Source organism: Trachurus trachurus, assembly GCF_905171665.1.
Source record: "Trachurus trachurus genome assembly, chromosome: 22".
In the NCBI taxonomy this organism is placed as follows: Eukaryota; Metazoa; Chordata; class Actinopteri; order Carangiformes; family Carangidae; genus Trachurus; species Trachurus trachurus.
Window position 1 is genome coordinate 28,713,355 of NC_139907.1, and position 22,878 is coordinate 28,736,232.

The window sequence follows — 22,878 nt, forward strand, 5'->3', positions numbered from 1 at the left end:
TACGAGCAGCATGGAGGTATTTGGATGTTTTTTGGTGTGTCTTTTTGTTACGAAGACAGTTGGTATCCATTTCCAACCGTTATATTGACATGCACTGCTACGCCGAGACCCCCTGTAACTCAGAGAAGCCACGGAGGACTCTGAAACTTCTCCCAGCCCTTAGTCCACATGAGGGTGAGTAGATAATGAGCGAAATTTCAATTTTGAGTGAACTATCCCTTTAATACGAGGAATTCATCCTGGCTCTGTACTTGTAGAGGGCATTGACACACTGTGGGTGTGTTAGGCTTCTTTTCTTTTTTTTAAATCCATCATTATTGTGCATTTAACATGAATTGATTACTTGTGTTGTTAAGAGTCTAACTATATGAGATGTTAAGGAATGGGGCATGTCTTCTTTTCTCTGTCACTTAACCCTCATGTTCAGTTTGATTTCAGTCAGATATCAGTGTGGGTGTCCCATGTGCCATATCACAGTTCTGTTTGACATTTCCTCCTCTTTCTCCCCGCTCATGGTCAAGAGATGTATCATAAAGAAAAATATGGACCTTTATTTTTTATTTATATATGCAGACAGTACTGTACTAGCTGTGCCTGTACACCTCCTTTTCTGTAGTCCCACGTCCAGCTTCTCCCACTGGGCTGATCCAACACAGAATAAAGAGGTTTCTGAAGAGCGCAGAGGTTTCATTCTGTTGACATCCACTCAGAACAGCTTCCAGATAAAACTTTATTCATTTAGGCTTCAGAGACAGCTCTTCCATATACTGTAGCATGGACTGCATGGGGAAGTTTACAAGGAACAGGATTGATCATACAAAGATAAAACTTGTCTATACAGCACCACCTCTCTCAACTCCTGTACTTTTGTCACACAGTGACACACATTGTAGTGAATAGTTTTCCTATATATTCACACACCGGAAAAAAACAAACAAAAGATCTACTGAACCACCTCCAATAATCGATATCTCCAGGGATATGATATTTACAGTAAACAATCCCTCCTTTCCTTAATTAGAATCATTGGTAAGAGCTCATGTGATCATTCATGCTGCAGCCGGGCTGACTCAGGCATGTTGGTCTGAAGAGTTCACAGACAAGCTGTTCAACAGACTGTGGGCGGATAAGAAGCTGTTAGTGTCTCTTCTCTGGCATCATCAACAATGAGGAGAACTGATCTGGAGTCAGTTAAACATCTCTGAGCTGATGGTGACGGAGAGAGTAAAACCTGGTCTCTATTCCTCAAGGTCAGTGTGAAACGAGCGCAGCGAAACAAAAAGAGCATTGGTTGCTAGTTGTCACGGTGACGGCGTGTGGGCTCCGTCAGTGGGCCTGTGAGACGATGGTCTGGCAGCGCGGGCACAGGCAGTCTGCTGACTCAGCAGTGTAGCGCCGGCACCTGGGGCAGCGGGCGGCCGAGGTGGGCACCACGGCGATGTCATAGGGGCTGTCCTCACGGATAAGACCACCTGACCAGGACACACACACACACACACACACACACACACGTCATTGATGATGACTCATGATTTTCCAATGACCCTGCCAGCATCACCTGGGTTGTCATGAACAAGAGTTCTTCATTACTACAGATTAATTTGTGATACTTAAAGGGATAGTTCACCCAAAATTGAAATTTCACTCATTATCTACCCCCTCATGTGGACTAAGGGCTGGGAGAAGTTTCAGAGTCCTCCGTGGCTTCTCTGAGTTACAGGGGGTCTCGGCGTAGCAGTGCATGTCCATATAACGGTTGCAAATGGATACCAACTGTCTTTGTAACAAAAAGACACACCAAAAAACATCCAAATACCTCCATGCTGCTCGTATGTAATGTCCGTCTTGTATTGAAGCCGCGAAATTGTCCCGAAAAAAATTAAATAAGTCTATATTTCAAGCTTGTTTTGTAGTGGAAGCTTCTCGAAGCTCCTCTTCCCGGTTCGTCAAATTTGGACGAACTGGGAAGAGGACGGACCCTGGTTCATCCAAATTTGACGAACCGGGAAGAGGAGCTTCCGCTACAAAACAAGCTTGAAATATAGACTTATTACATTTTTTCCGGGACAATTTCGCGGCTTCAATACAAGACGGACATTACATACGAGCAGCATGGAGGTATTTGGATGTTTTTTGGTGTGTCTTTTTGTTACAAAGACAGTTGGTATCCATTTGCAACCGTTATATGGACATGCACTGCTACGCCGAGACCCCCTGTAACTCAGAGAAGCCACGGAGGACTCTGAAACTTCTCCCAGCCCTTAGTCCACATGAGGGTGAGTAGATAATAAGTCAAATTTTAATTTTGGGTGAACTATCCCTTTAAGTTTGTAGGGCTGGGACTCACCAGAAGCCCTGCAGTATTGCAGGGCTTCTGCAGTATTGCAGGGCTACTGCAGTACGATATTATCATGATATAATATTAAAAATATTGCAATATGTTGCGATTTATTAACTTTTTCAACTGTAAATGGTGTCCCCAAATGAAAACTTTAACATCTGCTTTTTCTAATAAGGTAAACTTCTTGGTCTATTCAGTCTGATACTTGGCGTCCTTATATTGATACCAGATTGCCATGCAAAATATTGTGATACTATACTGTATCAATTTTCCCCCCACCTCTATGAGTTTGGTCATTACAGTAGGAAAAGGTTAAATGTTAATATCCAAATATATTTAAGTAGATAATAGTGATCGTTTTGCACTCATGCAGTGTGTATGAATAATGTGTGTAGCATTTTCAGGCTGATAAACCAAAGAGGAAAAGTTCATAAAACTTGGATGAAGTAAAGAAAAAAATCCTGATTGTGCACAGTGAATTCATAACTAGTCACAATTCATGGTGTGTGTTCATGTGCCAATCTGTTGACATCTGGTTTTAGGTGAAGAAAACATATTTGTGTAAAAAGACATAAGTATCATGTCAACAAATATTCTCCTGAGACTGGTTAGTCCTCCAGCAAAGGTTACCATGGCAACCACTGTGGTTAAATGGGAGTGACTTTCATTGAGCTAGAAAATCTGAGTCAAACTCAAGGTTTGTGTTGTGGTAGTCCTATCTGAGTGTGGATGCTCCTCACCCTCCAGGTTGATGAGGAAGGTGCCGTGGTTGAGCAGGGCGTCTGAGGGCAGATCCCGGGGCAGCGCGCCGGTCAGGGTGACCCGCGCTGACATCATCAGCTCAGCCAGCTGGGAGGAGGTGGAGGACGGCTCCACCTGCAGAGACTGGGAGACACAACATCAGCTTGTGTTGGTTGGAGTGGGGGAATGTGAGAGTACAAAATATATGCACAATAAAAAATATCAATTCCACCATATAAATGTACAAAATATAAATAAAATAGTATTACAAAACATTACAGAAGCGTATTGCGTTCGCTTTTCTGAGTTATATTTTTTCAACTTACCTCCATGAGTTCAAACAGCAGACCAGGCTCGATGGCGACAGTGAGGTCGTACTGAGCAGCGTTTTTCCCTGGAATAGACGACAAGAAGGAATCTCTGATGGCGCACGCTCCCTCCACCGCCTCCTCCAACCCCGGTCGCCTCCACACGGAGCTGCTCTTGATCCAGCCGCTCTTGAACAACGTCTCCTCCTCTGCATGAACAGTTGGTGCAAAGAACACATGTCCATTTATATACCAGAGGTCTGACTATTATTATATTATGGAAATATCACTTTTTTAAGGCTCTTTAACATATATTTAGGTGTTTGTCTTGCCTTCTGGCCCCCAAAATGTGAGAATTGACAAAAACCTCAGGCTCTCTAGGTTGAAATCCATGTGGTTTTACGACCTGATCTGTCGGTTGTCTAGCAATGATGTAACTAGTTTTCAAATTTGCATAACCCCACCCCTACCTGGTAGCAGTAGAAGGGGCGGGGCAAGCAGTGGTTCATTTGCATTTAAATGGACAGACACTGAAAGCAGCCGTTCTGAACAGGGCTTTGAGAGGATGAAAAGAGCTGTGATGTTTGATCCTTGGGGGATTTTGACCAAAGCATGTCACAGACCTATTTTAATTTGTGGAAAAGGGGCAGAGTATGTCTCCTTTAAAGTAAAGCAACAGGCACGTACTGTCATGTCCTGGTGCGTGTAGATAGACTTCTTCGGCTAGGTGTGGCAGGATGGGAGCGATGGACCTGGTCAGTCCATCCAGAACTTCCTCCAAGACAGTCTGACAGGATCTTCTACCCAGCGAGTCCTCTGGGTCACAGTACAGCCTGGTTTAAAGACGCCGAGGGTTAAAGGAGGGTTTAAACACGGCTGTGGTTCTGATGCTGGTGTGACAAACCTTCACCTGTCTTTGATGATGCTGAAGTAAAAACTGGACAGGTCTCTGGTGATGAAGGCCTGGAGGACACGGATCACCCTGCCGGTATCGAACTCACTGTAGGCGTCTGTGACCTGCAAATGAAGACACACACACACATACACATGTAAACTTCAGCCACCAGCTCTACTACGGAAGCCCTAAAGCAGTGGTTCCCAACCTTTTTTGGCTGTGACTCCATTTTGACATCATATATTTCTGGGGACCCCACAATGCGGCTGTCAATCAAGATGCGCCAGCTCAGATATTTTTATATGCTGCATTTTATTTGAACTCGATTTATATTCAAGAAAGTGAAAGTATAGAATACAGTTGTTTAAGCCTAATCATAATTTAAAATAGAATAATGATTAGTTAAAAAATAGTTTTTATCAGTATTTCTTTTTCAATGGGCTTTATGCACAGCTCCACTACTTCCTGAAATAAGCCAGCTCGTTTATTTCCTGTTTTACATGATTGGACCAACTGATTAATCCAGGTGTGTCTGTCCATTGTTGTGAGGTCAGAAACGTGACAGGCCATGTACGATTAATTCATTCCTTGCACAAAACACAAACAGAGAACTAGGCTTAAAGTAGTAGTAGTAGCATTTTTTTTAAAGTGTGGTTGTATGATCTACAAATAGCCCCTAAGTACTTTAATACTGCAGTAGAAGACTCTCTGCACTCCTCCCGTTAGCAACGCCAGCCCATAGCCCTGCCCAGAGATTTACAACATACAGTGTTGTGAACAGACCCAAAGAAACGGCCTAAAAGAGGTTTTACCTGAAAAAAAATACACAGTTCCATTGTTCGCTATAATATAATTTTTTCCAGCCCCTCAAAGTGCAGGAAAAACACAGTTTTTATTTGGACCTAACCAACTGCTGATCGGCGGGCGCTAACCCTGGGCGGAGGGATACGTGAGTTGGTTAGGTCCAAATAAAAACTGTGTTTTTCCTGCACTTTGAAGGGCTGGAAAAAATTATATTATAGCGAACAATGGAACTGTGTCATTTTTTTTCACGTAGAACCTCTTTTAGGCCGCGAAAATAGGCCGTTTCTTTGGGTCTGTTCACAACAATGTATGTTGTAAATCTCTGGGCAGGGCTATTATGGGCTGGCGTTGCTAACGGGAGGAGTGCAGAGAGTCTTCTACTGCAATTAAAGTACTTAGGGGCTATTTGTAGATCATACAACCCCACTTAAAAAAAAAAGCTACTATCCCTTTAACGCTACCTACATTGGTGTTCAAGGAGACATCAGTCAGCATGACATGTCATGTGTGATGGAAATCTCAGCCCTATCACGTTTCATTCATTATCTCAGGAAAACTGAGGAAAAATATCTTGTTCTCACAAGAAAACAGAGGAAATAAAATGTATGTATGTTTGACCCTTTAGGTTGGAAATAGAAGAACAGGTCTGCTCAACACACCTTTATGCTGAAGTCACGGAGCAGGTGCAGCATGTACTGGTCGATGTAGTGCATCTCTTTGGAGTCCACGGCCTGAGTGAGAGGGTCGAAGCCGTGCAGGTTTCCCAGCAGGAACTTCAGAGTGTTCCGTAGCTGGGAGAGGAATCCAGAGGGACAGAGGTGGTGAAGAGACAAACAAAGCACTCTGAGAGAAAGCCCACACACCTCCAGCCCTGACTGACTGCTACCTTGTTGATGCTGTCCCTGGCTGAGTTGAGCGCAGTGGGTCCGATCTGCACCTCAGAGAAGATGTTGGACTCTGCCACCCACCAGCGCAGCACGTCTGCCCCGTAGGCCGGAGAACCTGTGTCCTGAAGACAAAGACAGATGTGGGAAGAAAAGTCAGTCAAAGTAGACATATCATGCCCCCTTTCCACAAATTAAAATAGTTCCCAAGTGTCTTAAAGGGATATTTCAACATTTTGGCAAATTGGCCCATTGCCATAATCCCTATAGTCATAGCAGTAGGTTAATTGTCGGTGCAAGCTGTTTTTAGAACGGCAGAGCAGCGAGCTGCTCAGAGCTACACTACGGAGGCTAATGGAATTTCTTGGTTTCCCTCATCAAACTCATCAAATACACAATCCAACAACTCCACAACGCTCCGGTGGACAAGTTGTGACCTGCACATTCACCACGCTATGAGATAATAACAGAACGTTACGAGACGGAGTTGTTTTCAAGGCAAATGCAGAGACTGCTTGATGAAAAACTGCCCCCGACGGGAATGTGAATCAATGGTTCTGCATGTACAGTATTTACCTCGAAAACAATTCTGTCTCGTAACATTCCGTTATTATCTCATAGAGTGGTACATGTAATGAACCTACTCCTAAAACTATTGGGATTATGGCAATGGGCCAGTTTGCCAAGATGTTTAACTATCCCTTTAAAGACATGTCAGTGACATGCTTTGGTCTAAATCCCTCAAGGATCAAACATCACAGCTCTTTTCATCCTCTCTAAACAGCCCTGTTCACAACGGCTGCTTTCAGTGTCTGTCCCTTTAAATGCAAATGAACCACTGCTTGCCCCACCCCACCTGTGCCATTATGCAAATTCAAAAACTAATTACATCATTGGAAGAGAACTGAGGGAACAACTCATAAAACCACATTGATTTCAACCTAGGGAGTTTTTGGTCAAATCTCAGATTTTGGGGGCTGGAAGGCAAGACAAACATCTAAATATATGTTAAAAAGTGATATTTCCATAATATGTCCCTTTTAAAACAAAAACAGACTTCCTCAGATGCCTAAAACATGTCATTTCATGTCACTGTCTCTGTGCTCTCACCTTCCCTCCTCCATTGATGACTGTGTCAGGATCCACAACGTTGCCCAGAGACTTGGACATCTTCTCTCCCTTCTCACTGACAGCAAAGCCATGGACCACCAGAGACCTACAGACATTACATTTGTTGAATTATTTCACATATGACAAATGTTTTCATTAACATTTGCATTGCATGTATTGTTTGTTTGTCACCATGGGAACCATTATGTCAGTTTAATATCAGGGAGGAAGCAATATATTTGTCTGACTTTGTTGTCTTGTTGGTTTTCATCTAAGTAGAAGCATCTTCATGTCTTTGTTTAATTCATGAACTGTTAAAATATATCACATATCTGCTAAAACAGTGTGAACAGTAGGTTTGACCCATAGACTGTAAAAAGAATGGACGTAGCGTCCGTGACGTCACCCATTGGTTTGGGGGAGTCTGTTTTGTGCCGCTACTACGGGGGTTTGAACCGCGCCATGTTGGATTCTACTTGCCATATTTGGAGCGGTGCGGCCGTTGGCCGGCCGAGAGCCCGCCCACTGGCCTCGTAACAGCGGTCGCCAGACCTGTCACTCAACGGTTCTGCGCCCTGATTGGCCAGAACTTTAAACCTAATAATAGTAAAACTGCAGAGTTTTAAAAAAATTCACCCCCCTCAGAGTGTGTGCGGGGGTAGAAACTATCGGTTGAGACCAAAAAAATAAAATGTACCAGGCTGTAAATATGTTTTTTTAAGCTGTAAAATCGGCTATTTTAACATGGGGCTCAATTGGAGTTGCTCCCTTCTGGAGCCAGCCCCCAGCGACAGCCGGGGGGATTGCAGCTTTTTGAATGCGGAAGTGAGCTTCACTTCTCAGACCGACAACTGCCCCCTTGGTTTGACCACATTACATTAATTATAGTATAGTAATATCTACCAGATGCTTCAGTCCTCCAAAGGTCATTTGATGTTTTTTATAAGCCTATTTTTCCTCTTTGTTCAAGTTGAGTGAACAATCTGAAAGAGTACATAATAAATAGGGCCGGGACTCGATTAAAAAAATTAATCAAATTAATTAGAGGCTTTGTAATTAATTAATCGCAATTAATCGCATTTGAATCGCATATAAATATTTGACCTGAGAACAGTGAGAAGCATTTTTTTTTCCACATAGATTTTAGTATACCATTGAATGACTGAATACATAATGCTTAAGCATTCAAGGTGGTACTTAACCAAGACCAACAGACTAGGGATGCAAATTATCGATTAATTTATTAATCGATATTTGATACATACAGATTAAATGGTCTTTCCTTCCAATACACTATGATGATTACTGTAGTATTTAACTAGGCTACTTAAAGGGATAGTTCACCCTAGAATGATATTTCGCTCATTATCTACTCACCCTCATGTTGACTAAGGGCTGGAAGAATTGTCAGAGTCCACCGTCCCTTCTCTGAGTTACAGGGGGTCTTGGCGTAGCAGTGCATTTCAATGCAACGGTTGCAAAGGGACACCAGAGTTCTTCGTAAAAAAACACACACAAAAAAACATCCAAATACCTCCATGATGCTCGTATGTAATGTCCGTCTTGTGCTGAAGCCCCAAATTGCGTAATTGTCCCGAAAAAAATTAAATAAGTCTATATTTTAAGCTTGTTTGTAGCGGAAGCTTCTCGAAGCTCCTCTTCCTGGTCCGTCCAAATCTCGCGTGATTCGCAGTAACCGCACTGACGCCGGCGCAAATCACGCGAGATTTGGACGGACCAGGAAGAGGAGCTTCGAGAAGCTTCCGCTACAAACAAGCTTAAAATATAGACTTATTTAATTTTTTTCGGGACAATTACGCAATTTGGGGCTTCAGCACAAGACGGACATTACATACGAGCATCATGGAGGTATTTGGATGTTTTTTTGTGTGTGTTTTTTTACGAAGAACTCTGGTGTCCCTTTGCAACCGTTGCATTGAAATGCACTGCTACACCGAGACCCCCTGTAACTCAGAGAAGGGACGGTGGACTCTGACAATTCTTCCAGCCCTTAGTCAACATGAGGGTGAGTAGATAATGAGCGAAATATCATTCTAGGGTGAACTATCCCTTTAAATCACAGTAGCATAAACTGATTTGTTGAACTCAGCCTGATGTAAACATTAATAAAACTCAGTAACCAATCACACAGGCAGCTCCATGTTGTCCCTGTGTGATGTTCAGGGACAGGTCAGGACAGTCTGAAGACAGAGCTCTGAGGGTGAAGTCCTATCATAATGAGATGAGATGCACCTGTGACAGTGACAGGTCATAGATATAGTGCTGCAGCTGAGCAATTAGCGCTATATAGCGCATTTAGCGTGCGCCCGTGTCTGTGTATCTATGTGCAGGCAGAGATCAGAGATGGTGTTTTAAATATTTTCACCAGCTCTCATCTCTGCCAGTCAGCCTCTCAAACTGCCGCCTCTCTCGCGTGCGGGCGCACCGCATGTAGACACACGTGAGGAGAAAAAAAAAAAAAAAAAAAAATTCAATTTTTTTTATAAGTGCGATTAAAATGCGTTAATTTTTTTTAACGCGTTAATTTTTGTGTAATTAATTAATCGTAATTAATGCGTTAAAGTCCCGGCCCTAATATAAAGATTAAACTTCAAAGCCTTCTGATAGAACTGATTGACTTCAGTGTCCTAATTCTGGACTGCAGTCCTGTTACAGGAAAATAAAGACATTTGGACATTGGATTTGTACGGAAGCGAATTGCATTCACTGGATAAAAAAAAAAAAATAGACACCTTATCTCGTAATTACAAGATCTTTTCACGTAATTACGAGATCCTGATCTCGATCCTGATCTCGTAATTATGAGATAAAGAAAAAGGAAATGTCTATAAATCCGCTCTTGCTGTCTCAATACAAATATATGATTACTATGGTAATACAGTGGTTAGAGCAGTTACCATCCACACGGGAGACCGAGGATCGAATCCCGGGCGGGGTAGCCTATATATTGTTATCGTTCTTGTTTTGTATATTAGGTCACTGTACATTATTAGCCGGCGGGGGACACACCGGCCCATGTTAACCGATTGTGTCGTTCATACACGCCAGACGCACCACCGGCTCGTGGCCTGCAGCGATCGTTTCATCCGGTCTATTTTCCGTGAGCGATCGTGTCAAGCCGGGCAGGAAGTCAAGCACAGAAACACGAGTTAACATGGGCCGGTGTGTCCCCGGCCGGCTAATAATGTACAGTGGCCTAATATACAAAACAAGAACGATAACAATATATAGGCTACCCCGCCCGTACTACCGTGAGTCATTCGTTTATTTTGAGACAGCAGGAGCGGATTTATAGACATTTTCTTTTTCTTTATCTCATAATTACGAGATCAGGATCTCGTAATTATGAGATAAGGTGTCCAATTTTTTTTTTACCCAGTGAATGCAATGCGCTTCCGTAGATTTGAAACTCAATTTGTATTTTCAGTTATTTTCCATAGCTTCATGGTTTAAAGTCTTTGAATATTACTGTTGGGTCAGTGTATCTGATGCACACATTCATAACGATTTACAGCCACGTTGTCCCAGTGCACATCACAGTAAACCGGCAGGTCACTCACTTGTAAGGTGCCTTGTTCCTGAGAGCTACACTGGTGAGCAGAGACGACTGGAACCAGCCTCCAATCTGGTCCTTTCCCTCCACATACACGTCAGCCCTGGAGTCTGACTCTGAGGGAGGGGCAGAGTGGTGGAGTGGGGCAGGTGGCAGGGACAGGAGGGGCAAAAAGAAAATCCATTAGTTCTACATTTACAGCACAGGAGAAAGAAACTGTAAAACAAACAGTTAGCTTTTTTGAGTGTCCAGAAAAGACAGGAAGTGTGAGCCGATGTTAGTGCAGATTCAGAAACTGAAATTATTTATCATGTGTGTTTCAGTGAGACTCCATACACATGCCTCAACAGCCAACAGAGGGTCATAAACACTTTTCAACCTCATCCATCTCCAACCTGAATCTACTCTCAGAGAAACAGTGAAGTAGAAGCACAGACTGTGAGCCATCCTCGGAAAAAGAAACAAACAGCCAGTGTTCTCCCAAAGCAGACGCTCAGTCTACACCTGCATCCATGCACCGGACAGAGAGGAGGACAGGAGGAGGTCATGCTGTATCCAAGACAGGAGCTCCTTTCTTATCTCCTACATACATGTTTGGTTTCCTTAAAATACTCCTTAAAACACAAAACCAAATGCTTTTGGATTGGATCTGACAACTTTGAACATATCCGCCAGCATTTGGAGGCAAAAGGAGGAAGAACAAGCAAAGTGAGAGTGACAAACAGAGGCAGAGAGAGAGAGGTCCATGGTCCATTAACCTGAGACCAGAGGTTTGCGCAGCGGAGCCGGGAGCCAGCTGAGGCGTGACTCAGACCCCTGAGGGTCTTCCTCCAGCTCCTCTGGAAATGGAAACACAACCAGACACAGACAATGCAACACACGTCTGCTCTTCTTTAACATCCTGTTCCGTCTGAGGAACAGCAACAGTAGGGGGGAGGGGTAAGATGAGACGCTTTTCATATTCAGGAACACTACATCAAGAAATTGATAACTATTACAGTGGTGGAAAAAAGTTTTCGGACACCTGACCCTTAAAATTTGGGCGGTTTTCCCTGCACATGCAGATCAGAAACCCTTGGACACCCAGATCTTGGTTTGTCTTCCAAGCTGTTGGTTGGTCTGGATTTCTGCTGAGTGAAGGACTGCATCTTCCCTTCCTGGCTGAGAATCTGGATCTTCAGGCCTGTTTCCTGCGTTAGGTTCCTTGTTTTAGACATTTTTGTCTCTGAACTTTTAAATGTCCTGGCTTTATATAGACACCAAGCACTACAACAAAAAATGTGTCTTTTAATAAAAAGCACGACCTTCATTAGTGGATCACTGGAACCAAAATGACCCAATACTCAAAGTTTTGTATGTATTTTTATGGAACCAATCAATTTGGAGTTTGTAATGGCTTTTTTAGGATTTGTTTAGTATTTTGGCTGTGACTGGACTAAAAGAAATTGCACTTGAAGACCTAACATCGATTCTTAATGCAATATTTCACAAATTCATGGGGTGTCCACCACTGTATATCTGCATATATCCCTACAAACAAACACAGTGAGTGTGAACATAACTGCAGTTACGTGGCAGATTCCCTCATCTTTCTCTCTGACAGTAAAGCCTGGCCTCACCATAAACAGCTTCACCTCTTCTCAGGAACAGACTTACTGCAGTCATACACATCCAGAACCATGATTAATAATTAGGACATATACAACCAAAATACATCCATTAAGTGTATGGTGCAGGTGGCTCAACTTACTCCACAGCTACCATGTTGACTTTATTAGTCCTCACAGCTAAAATGATGCACTTTCATGCTGGGTTTACTACCTCATGTTGTAGCTCATAGATACCACAACTCATGTATAAAACAAATTTATAATTATCTCTTTTGGTCCAAACACAATTCTCATGAAACGTATTGACTGAATTAACTTTTGACAGTGAAAAACGTTTTTTGGACATAAATGCAGAACCATTTTACCACATGCTCAATTTTTCTTATGGTTTCCTGGCAACATGGGGTAGCTCAACGTGCCTCCATGCTCAACTTGCCCCACTCTCCCCTATGGCTCAAGGTATCTGCAACATCCTTACTTGTTTGGTTGTTTATTGACCAATAAAAATAAGTTAAGGGTGCTGCTGTAGTTTACACTGCTGCCTCATATCAACTAGTATCTAGGTCCAGTCCCTGGTTCAGTCTGTGTGGAGTCAGCATGTTCTCCTTTCCAATCTGCATTGTCTATGTGTGTGAATGTGATAGTGAATGTATCTGTGTATATCTACTCTAAAAACTCCTTCATCACCTGGACTGTGGGCCGTTGTGCTGGAGTTGAGGGAGGAACCGGCAGCGTCCTGCTCTGCTCAGACTAATCCAGGTTTGTGGTCAGCAAGACTCTGCTTTCACTTTGCTTACAACACACTTTGCAAAGCAACTTAACTGGAGCGCTGGAGTGTGTGTGTGGCCTGTCTTAAGTAGCTTTATGTTCAATAAAACTAATTAATGGAAACTTCATCAAAGGCATTTAGAGAGCTGGCGCTGATTGAAGTGAGGCAGAGACTTAACTGCTGCTACACTTTGAAAAATCCGGTCGAGACAGGAGCAGCATCACTACACTGTACAACACAAACACACAATCTGATACAAAGCTGTTACATTCTTCTGATTATAACATCTGTGCAGCTGTGGACAAGTTTAACCAGTCACATATTATTCATTAAATAAAAGGAGTAATAAGTGGGATCCAGCAGAGTTTGCAATAAAAAATAAATAAATTACAACAAACGTGAGTGTGATCTGCAGGAGAAGAAGGAATCTGAGCTGTACCTTCTAGAACAGCAGCCCACGATGTCCCACTGTCAAACCAGATGTCCAGTACGTCCTCTCCACGGATGTAGTCAGTTACTGGACCTGCTTTACTCTGACAGGGTCAAACATAGACAACACTTAATCAAAACACATTATAATAGATATAGTATAATATAGTTTTAATATGTAACTGTTTGATGTTTCTCTGCTCCAGACAGCAGCTACACAGCCCCGACAGGACAGCACTGTACAGTTTTATGGCCACCTGAATAATATATTATTCATTATCATACACAAACAATGAAGTTATGTATTTACTTGTTAATGTAACAGAAACAAAGGAAGTATCAAAATACAAGTAAAAAGCACAAAAGAAAAAATGTATAAAAACAAGAAGTATAAAACAAGTAATATCCAACTTAAGTACAAGGTTTAGATTTATATATTATATTCGGGGTGCGTGTCATTTAGTGACTTGTGCATCACCAATAAAACTTTGAATTCACTTCTGGATCTGACTGGAAGCTAAATATTCAAACTGGAAAAGAAACACACTCTCTCTCAGTGTTAATCAGAACCAGAGCAGCAGCATCTAAATGACCTGTAGCTGTCAGAGTGTTGGAATAGTCAACTCTAGATGATTTAAAGACATGAATACTTTCTCTAACTCCTGCTTAGACACACATGGGTTGAAGTCTTTAACGCTCTGGAGCCCAAACAGACAGTTAGCTTCAACCGTCTTTGTTACAACATACAGGTGCAATGTCAATAACTTAGAATATCAATTTATCAAAGTAGTTCAGTTCAAATAGTGAAACTCATATATCATATACTGTAGATTCACTACATACAGACTGAAATATTTCATGTCTTTATTTCTTTCGATTGTAATGAAAACCCAAAACTCAGTAAATCCAAAAATGAGAATAGTGAAAAAGTTCACTATTGTAACCTAATGATGTCACATTCTAACCAGCTGATGAACTCCATCATGTTCTACTTTATTGACATGTACCTGTACATCTCTCTTATTGTGTCTTTATTTAAAGGGATATTTCAACATTTTGGCAAATTCGCCTATTGCCATAATCCCTTTCGTCATAGCAGTAGGTTCATTACCTTTAATTGTCAGTGCAAGCTGTTAAGATCGGCGGGACAGAGACGCGAGCTGCTCGGCTAACGCTACAGAGGCATATGGTTTCCCTCATCAAACTAAATACACAATCCAACAACTTCACCACGCTATGAAATAATAACGTATAATTATGTAACATTACGACACATGAAGCAAATACTCAGAACTACTTTCACTTTTGAAATCACTCTGCCAAGCAGCTGTGTCAGCAATGTAGTTCCAGTAACGTATTCACCACTAAAACAACTCTGTCTGGTAACGTTCCATTATTATCTCATAGCTTGGTGAATGTGCAGGTCACAACTTGTCCACCAGAGCGTTTTGGAGTTGTTGGATTGTGTATTTGATGAGTTAGATGAGGGAAAGGCGGCAATACCATGCGCTGCGCAGAGCTCACATCTCTGCCCCGCCGATCTCAAAACAGCTTGCACCGACAATTAAAGGTAACAAACCTACTACTAAAACTATAGGGATTATGGCAAAAGGTGACTTTGCCAAAATGTTGAACTATCCCTTTAATTGAAAAACCTCTGAAACCACATTCAAATAGTAAAAACATACAGTATCAAAGCCAGTAAAGCCACACCTCCACCAGTTACTGTAACTTCATGTGTACTGACCTTCTTGAGGACCTCTGGTGGCAGCAAGGTCTCAGTGGGGAGCTCCCACCAACAGTCGCTGCCCTTCTCTTTGAAGAGGGTTGCTATGTGGGAGACAGTGTGTCTGCAAAGAGAACAGACAGCAGGAAGTTTTACTGCCTTTCCGTTCTATTCTACCTTTACCAGGTGAGACAGAACTGGTTCTGTGCGTCAAGGGCATTGAATCCAAATGCAGTCTTCTCAGAATTAGAAGTAACTTTACGTCATGCAGTTTTAGCCAAGAGATATTGTTGTATCATATTTGCGTGACTGTGACTGTGCTTGTGCCTGTCTGTCTGTCTGCATGTGCGCTGTGTGTGGACTAGGGCTGGGACGATATGCTTTTCTCCTGATTCGATTCTTCTACGATTTTTTGGATGGTGATTCGATTTAAATTGCGATTCTACGATATTGCCGATTCTCTCGATTTTTAGTCTGCATTTTTAACATTTATCTGCACACAAATACTGGGAGCCTATAAATGAACATACTCCATTATAAAGTGAACTTATAAAGTGAAACCCTTTTCAAAACTCTCTGTACTCTCTGTATGTAAAAAAGGCGAACAAATGCACATTGCACAATATTTAAAAAATAAAAAATAAAATAAAATAAACATTTCCAAAAAAAAAAAAAAAATTTTAATAGATTTTGGAAGAAAAAAAATCAATTTAAAAATCGTCAAAAAATATATCGCGATATTTATGTGAATCGATTTTTTCTCCCACCCCTAGTGAGGACTCACTTGTTGATGAGAGGCTCTCCTGTGTCTCTGTGGTAGAAGACGGGGATGGGGACGCCCCAGCTCCTCTGTCTGGAGATGCACCAGTACGTCCGTCTGTCCAGCATGGCCAGCAGGCTGCCCTTCGCCGACTCTGGTAAAACACGCACCTTCTGTAGCGCGTCCTGGACAACCACACACACACACAGATGGAACAAAGTTTAAATTTGAAGTAAGAACCTTCCTGGAAACAGAAACCATATCACCTCACCTGAAAATGACACAGCATTTCTTTCAGTGCAGCAGGAACAGCAAAGAGGAACTCAGTAAAAACCAGTTGGATGGCGGTCCAGCTTACCTTGGCTTTGTCTTTGAGTGATGCAGTGTTGATGAACCACTGCTTACTGGGCCTGATGATGACCGGCTGCTTCGTCCTCCAGTCATACGGGTAGCTGTGGACACACTGCTCCTCTTTCACCAGAGCTCCACACTCCTTCAGCATGGAGATCACTACCACACACACACACACACACACAGGCAGGAAAACACAATATGGAAAATGAAAAAATATGGAGGACATAAATCTGTATGAGCTACGGGAGAGTGTTGTTGTACCTTTGTCGGTGCCTTCACTCATCACAGACAGGTTGTGTAGTGCAGGTCCAGCTGCCTCTGTGAATTTGCCGTCCTCATCCACTATACACTCCTGAGGCAGCAGCAAACATCAGCACAGTTACACAGAGTAAAAAGCCTGTTTGTGTTGTTTTACCAGGTCATACAGGTGTTGATGTAAGCAACATAATGAGGCCAAAATATAAAACAAGTTTTAGAAAAAGTTATCTGAAGTGCAGAAGAATCCATAATAGATTAAACAATTCATTGACATTTTGTTTTCTAAAGACCATCTAATCATTTCAGATTTTATCTCACTTCAGGTCAGGAAACAATTAATCCCTATGACTTTTTTGAAGATCTGCCTTTTATGAATGCACCTGACCAGTCACCAGTCCCTAAAGAAATTCATCATTGTGCTTTGCGCTTGATGTGATCATGGTGTTCATCGCTGCTCTTTGTATGCTGCTGCAAACTGCCCCTCTTCATCTGTTCTCTCACTGGCTGACCTTCATATACCAATCCATACTTGGGCTTCTCCCCCATATTTATGCCTATACATGTGCAGGACCCGCAGCCATTATGGCCTGTGTTCTCAGAACATCATACAGACAAAGGTCTCAAGAATCAGAACTGAGCTGGGGAAAAATATGTTTACATTTTCTGGCTCCTTAACCTGGAATGTTACGCAGAAGGACTTAAGGGCCATTTCGGGCAAATTCAACTCGGGGGTGTATTTTCCTAACATTTTGGGTCTAAAAGAAGGAATCTGAAGATTTTCAGTTTAATTGCTCCTGTTTTGCGGTAGTTGTGTCTGTCCCCGCATCGCCACGGCAGCGATGAATGGAGCGGATTGAAGTTCTGCTGCTTAGGCTGTTTACATCCCTCAAAGCCGCAAGACAGCGCCAGATGGCGACTCAAACACGCACCGAAGAAGTTTGTTTACTTCAAGCAAGCCGACATGTTTGTAAAACTAGGTCTAATTCAACCCAAGTTGCCGTGCTCGGTGTGTTCCGGTGCAGTCGGAGCTACCGTTTGTGTCATAAACACAGGAATATCAACTCTTGACTTGCTTCAAGTAAAAAAACTTCTCGGCGCATGTTTGAGTCGCCATCTGACGCTGTCTGTGGAAAAACATTGCGGCTTTGAGGGATGTAAACAGTCTAAGCAGCAGAACTTCAATCCGCACCACTCATCGTTGCCGTGGCGATGCGGGGACAGACACAACTACCGCAAAACAGCAGCGATTAAACTGAAAGTCTTCAGATTCCTTCTTTTAGACCTAAAATGTTAGGAAAATACAGCCCAAAGTTGAATTTCCCCAGAATTGTCCTTTAAAACTGACTGAATTCATTACCCTGGGGGAATTCAGATCAATTTCAGATCAGGGATAGAAAGTAGATTGCCTTATGTAATTTGTAATTATTATGTTGTTTGTGTTAATCTATGTAGAGTGGTTTGTGCGCTGCTCTCTTAGCCAGGTCTCTCTTGTATTGAGGTTTTTAAATCTCAACAAGTTTTTACTTGGATGAATAAAGGAAAAAATTAAAATAAATAAAGAAGAAGAAGAAGAATATCTGTGAGGAGTGCACTGTGTCTGTGTTCAACAACTGACTGACAGAACATACCACAGACAGGTTAAACTGTGAAGCCACGCTGTAGTCGTCCATGCCATGAGCTGGCGCTGTGTGAACCAACCCCGTTCCTTTCGCCATGGTCACGTGATTGGCCGGCAATAGTGGCACTTCCTTGTCAGGAATTGTGGGATGTTTGCAGACCCCTCCCTCCAGCTGGGAGCCTGGGAGGAGAAGCACAGGGGGGCGATGTTTGCATTGTTACCGTCTGTAAGTGACAGGACGAGAGCTGCAGAGTGTTGTGTGTCTGTGTGTGTGGACAGGAGAAGGTTACCTGTGAAGGTGGCGACACTCTCCAGCTCTGTGGCCAGCAGGGCCGACATGCTGGCTGAGCGCTCTGTGGCCAGCAGGAGCAGCTGAGAGTTGTCTGCCCTCTTCATCACTGAGTACCTGCATGGCACAAAGAGCACAGCGCTGTTATCCCACTGTCATTAAAGGTTATGCTTTTATTTCTTCAACTGGGGAGGTCGCTCCACTGTCTCTCAGTTCCTGTTAATCCTCATTATAAATGTACCGTAAGGCAAGGCAAGGCAATTTTATTTGTATAGCCCATTTTTACAAGCAGTTTGTCTCAAAGGGCTTTACATGGCATCACAACATCCTCTGCCCTTAGACCCTCACATCCACTGAGGAAAAACTCCATGGAAAACCCTTTTAACAGGGAACAATTGGAAGCAACTACTAAAGGGGCAGGAGGTTATTAAGTAACATCCTCTCATCATGCCCCTTTTCCACAAATTAAAATAGTTCCCAGGTGTCTTAAAGACATGTCTGTGACATGCTTTGGTCAAAATCCCCCAAGGATCAAACATCACAGCTCTTTTCATCCTCTCTAAACAGCCCTGTTCACAACGGCTGCTTTCAGTGTCTGTCCCTTTAAATGCAAATGAACCACTGCTTGCCCCGCCCCTTCTACTGCTACCAGGTAGGGGTGGGGTTATGCAAATTTGAAAACTAGTTACATCACTGTCTGACAAACTGCAGCTTCTATTGGTAGAGGATGAGAGCTTCACAGAATCAGTCTGAGGTCTCCAGAAATGGCCAGTGTATAAACAGAATCTTTTGGTTGCAGGTACTCACTGGGCGTTGGGCATGTAGCACACGGCTTGGTTTACAGGAATGGTCCAGGGCTGGGTGGTCCACACCAACACAGAGACACTTTCCAGACCTGCTGAGACACACATGCAACCGACACACCATGAAGAGATCTGAAACGTATATGAAAACACTCTGGATTATCTGTTATGTGTGTGTCTGTGTGTTACCTTGTTCTGAGGCTATCCCTGCTGGCAGCTTGACCAGGGGAAACGTAGCGTAGATGGCTCTGCTCACGTGTTCAGGGTTGTATTCCAACTCTGCCTCTGCCAGGGCCGTTCTACAGAGACACAGGGACAGGACTTAGGTTCAAAAGAAGTTATTAGATGTTGAGGTAGAAAAGGAAAATCAAAACAACATGAGCATAATAACAGTACCTCGATGAAGGAGACCAGAAGATCGGCTTGTAGTCCTGATAGATGAGGCTCTGCAGATAAAACACAGTGGGAAAACACTGTCTAATGAAAACCAAAAGTGTCTATTACTATAGTCACTGAGACAGACGGCTCAGTCAGGGACAGCTCCATGTTACACAACTACTATAGAAAATCATCACACCCTTTTGAAATAGATTGATTATTTGTCATCCAGCCTGAAATCAAAACTAAAAATAAACTTTTTTCCAGCTTTATTTACACATTCAGCCTTACAACATCAAACTAATGAAAAAAGACAAAGACAGTTCTGAAAATGAATTTTAAAAAACTAGATTAACAGAGTTAGAAAAGTCATCAGTCCCCTGATTAGAGTCACCTTTGCTTTGGTGATGTCTCTATAGTTTTGCACGTCTAGATTAGGGAATATTTGCCCATTCTTCTTGTTTCTTATTGTTGGAGTTCAGTCATCCTGATCTAGACCAGGTGCTGGTGGTGCTACATGCTGTCCACTTCTGGTCCTCACAGGGATACCTAACGCCTTGGAAACCTTTCTGTAGCTTTCACCTGACTTTATCCTGGAGGTCTTTTAAAAAGCAGGACGTAACCCTGATGTCAGGTGGGCTCAGTCAGCCTGGTGTTAGATGAAAAGGTTGATTGGTTGTAACTAAGCAGGTTTAGTTTATTCTAAGGGTCTGATGACTTAACCAAACCAGGTATTTCACTAATTCTATTTTAACAATTGTCCATAATGTTTTAAAATGTTATTTTCACTCTGATGAGGAAGGTTATATACAGCTCAAAAAAGTCAGATTTAATTCATTTTAATTAATTGGGTTTAATGTATCAAATGGTAACGATTTTGTCAGAGTGTGATGACTTTCTATAAACACTGTAGGTTAAAAGATATGAAGCGTTTTAAATCTATGCATAAACACTGGCATATATCAAGAATAACAAATGACCGTCCACCTTGCTGTGCATCTCCTGGAAGACCTTCAGTTGAGCAGCCTCGTAGGCTCCATCAAAGGTGTAGTAGCACTGGTCCCAGTCCGCCATCACCCCCCAGCGCTGGAAAGCAGCCTTCTGCCGTCCGATGGCTCCCTCTGCAAACTCCCGCGCTGAATGAGACAGAGGCACAACATTAAAGCAGCAGTTTCTAATCAAAGTGTGCTCATGTTCATCAAACCTTTCTGTCCTTTCTAACCTTTCTGTCTAATCTGTAGCGGACTCAAGCCGCTGGTCCCCAGCTCTCCTAGAGCCTTCAGCTCGATGGGCAGGCCGTGGCAGTCCCAGCCTGGGACGTAGTGCACCTGTCGCCCCCTCAGCATTTCAAAGCGGTTGCGGATGTCCTTCAGGATCTGGAGAGAAGATACAATTAACTGAATGGTTCATTTGTCAGTGTTTGAGCTGTCGGTGCAGCTGCAGCAGCCAGATTATAACTCAGTTCTCAGGGCTCCAGACTAACTTCATTTACAAGGAGCACAGTGGCCCCCTTACTTAAAATTTTAGGGGCGCAAGCAGAAAATGTAGGGGCCCACACTGTAAATTGACGTAAATCAAAGAAAATATTTACACTTTCTTTTCATACATGATGACCTGTAATGGCAGATTCCAGATTCTTTGAGTTGCCACTTCCATGTTTCACTAGTGTTAAAAAAACAAAACAAACAGCCAATTCCTACTGGTTGCACATGTGCAAGTAGATGAAAAATGTACTTGCACTGTCTCAAATTTTAGGGGCAAGGTGCCAACATTTAGGGGCAGACTGGAGCCCTGTAATGAAGAAAGTCTAAACATCAAAAGGACACTGAATGAAAGACCTTATTAAGCGCGTGTCCAACATGAGGGTCTCCATTGGCATAGGGGGGTCCATCATGAAGACAGAACTCCTTCTTGGCTTTCCTCTGTCTCTGCCAGGAGTACAACTCTGCAAACCCACTCTCCTGCAACACACAGACCAGTCCAGCTTGGATATGGCAAAAGAAAAATAACAAAAGCTGACAACTACGCAGTTGTAGCAGGTTGTCATACAGCTCTACTGTGACGTTACCTGCTGTATCTGCAGTTCTCGGTCCAGCAGCTTCTGTCCCGTCAGCTTCATGGGGAAGTCGGTCCGGGGCAGCAGCACCGTGTCTCGGTACAGTCCCTGAGTAGAGGCTGCTGCTTCTGCCGGCTGGGCGCCGCCTTCTCCCGGCGAGCCCGCACCGTGCCAGCGGCTGGAGCTGAAGGGGACAGCCCGGTGGAGGAGGCCCCCTCCCCGGTGTGACCTCCGTCCCCATCTCGCTAGCGCGTGGCTAACCGCCGACACCCGGCACAGTAGCATGGAGAGGTGAGGCGAGGCAGCTCAGCGGCCACAGGAGCCAAGTTAAACCACACAAACGTTGACGTAGTGTTGTTATTTATTGTTGTTGTGACAGTATGTAAGTATTGTGTCGCGGTGTTCCGCCCTTCTCGAAGCCTCAGCCCGTGTTTCTTCCGGAAGAAATATCAGAGCGGACAACTACGGAAGCCGAGTGGATTCAACAGTAATCGCATTTTTGACTGTACGTCATGCAAGCGGCCACTGGAGGACGCTGTTTATCCAACAGATACAATAACAGTGACAGGAAAGAGAACCACGAGAACGTGATTTTTTCATGGATTTTTTTTTTATTATAGGCTATAAACACTATATATAGCTACTGGTTAAAGAGAAGATATCAAGTTATGATTTGTGCTATGAAAACATTGATAGGCCCTTGCCCAAATAAAGTTTTTATGGTGTTTGATTTAGCTAAATAAAAAATAAATAAAACAAAATAAAATAAAATAAAATAAAAGTTTTCACTTTTCTGGTGTATCGTTTTGTAAGCAATGCTCAACGATGAATATCAGAGTATTAGTAGGTTGTAATAGGCCAATAGCATGTGCAGAGTAGGCTTTTCCCGACAGCACCTGAATCTAGTTCAGTAATGAGTGGATGATGATGTCACCGGGGTATAAAAAGCGCAGCCGCATCTTCCGCTTCATTCGCACATTCTTCCAACTGCAGCACCTGAGCAGACCTCCAGCAGCACCAGCCTTCCTCAGCCCGTCTCCTCACCCAGCGCCAAGATGAAGAAGATGTGCCTTGTGTTCATTGGACTTTTCCTGCTGACTGTCCATCTCTCATCACAGGTTAGTTAATTCTGAATTGTCTTGAACTTTGAAAGGCACTAGCTTAACTTTAG

The 22,878-nt window shown here is 43.0% G+C and overlaps 1 protein-coding gene across 4 annotated transcripts; it reads right to left on the reverse strand.

Annotated features, from left to right (window-relative positions):
• Positions 1-109: 109 nt before the first annotated feature.
• Positions 110-22,147, reverse strand: iars2 (isoleucyl-tRNA synthetase 2, mitochondrial). Of its 4 annotated transcripts, none has more exons than XM_083998676.1 (24): positions 21,720-22,147; positions 21,490-21,612; positions 20,874-21,027; positions 20,639-20,787; positions 19,670-19,719; positions 19,463-19,572; positions 19,278-19,365; positions 18,472-18,587; positions 18,192-18,361; positions 16,567-16,657; positions 16,310-16,461; positions 15,976-16,136; positions 15,213-15,315; positions 13,476-13,569; positions 11,416-11,496; positions 10,665-10,773; positions 7,084-7,189; positions 5,976-6,098; positions 5,749-5,880; positions 4,301-4,407; positions 4,078-4,223; positions 3,409-3,599; positions 3,082-3,226; positions 110-1,472 (listed from the first exon to the last, which is right to left on the reverse strand). In XM_083998676.1, the coding sequence occupies exons 1-24, from the start codon at positions 21,990-21,992 to the stop codon at positions 1,327-1,329; spliced, it is 3,120 nt and encodes a 1,039-aa protein (XP_083854802.1). In that variant the 5' UTR covers positions 21,993-22,147; the 3' UTR covers positions 110-1,326. The 4 variants fall into 4 exon arrangements, with proteins under 4 accessions (XP_083854802.1, XP_083854801.1, XP_083854803.1 ...); XM_083998675.1 differs by having other exon boundaries at positions 19,278-19,368; XM_083998677.1 differs by lacking the exon at positions 11,416-11,496 and having other exon boundaries at positions 19,278-19,368.
• Positions 22,148-22,878: the final 731 nt, after the last annotated feature.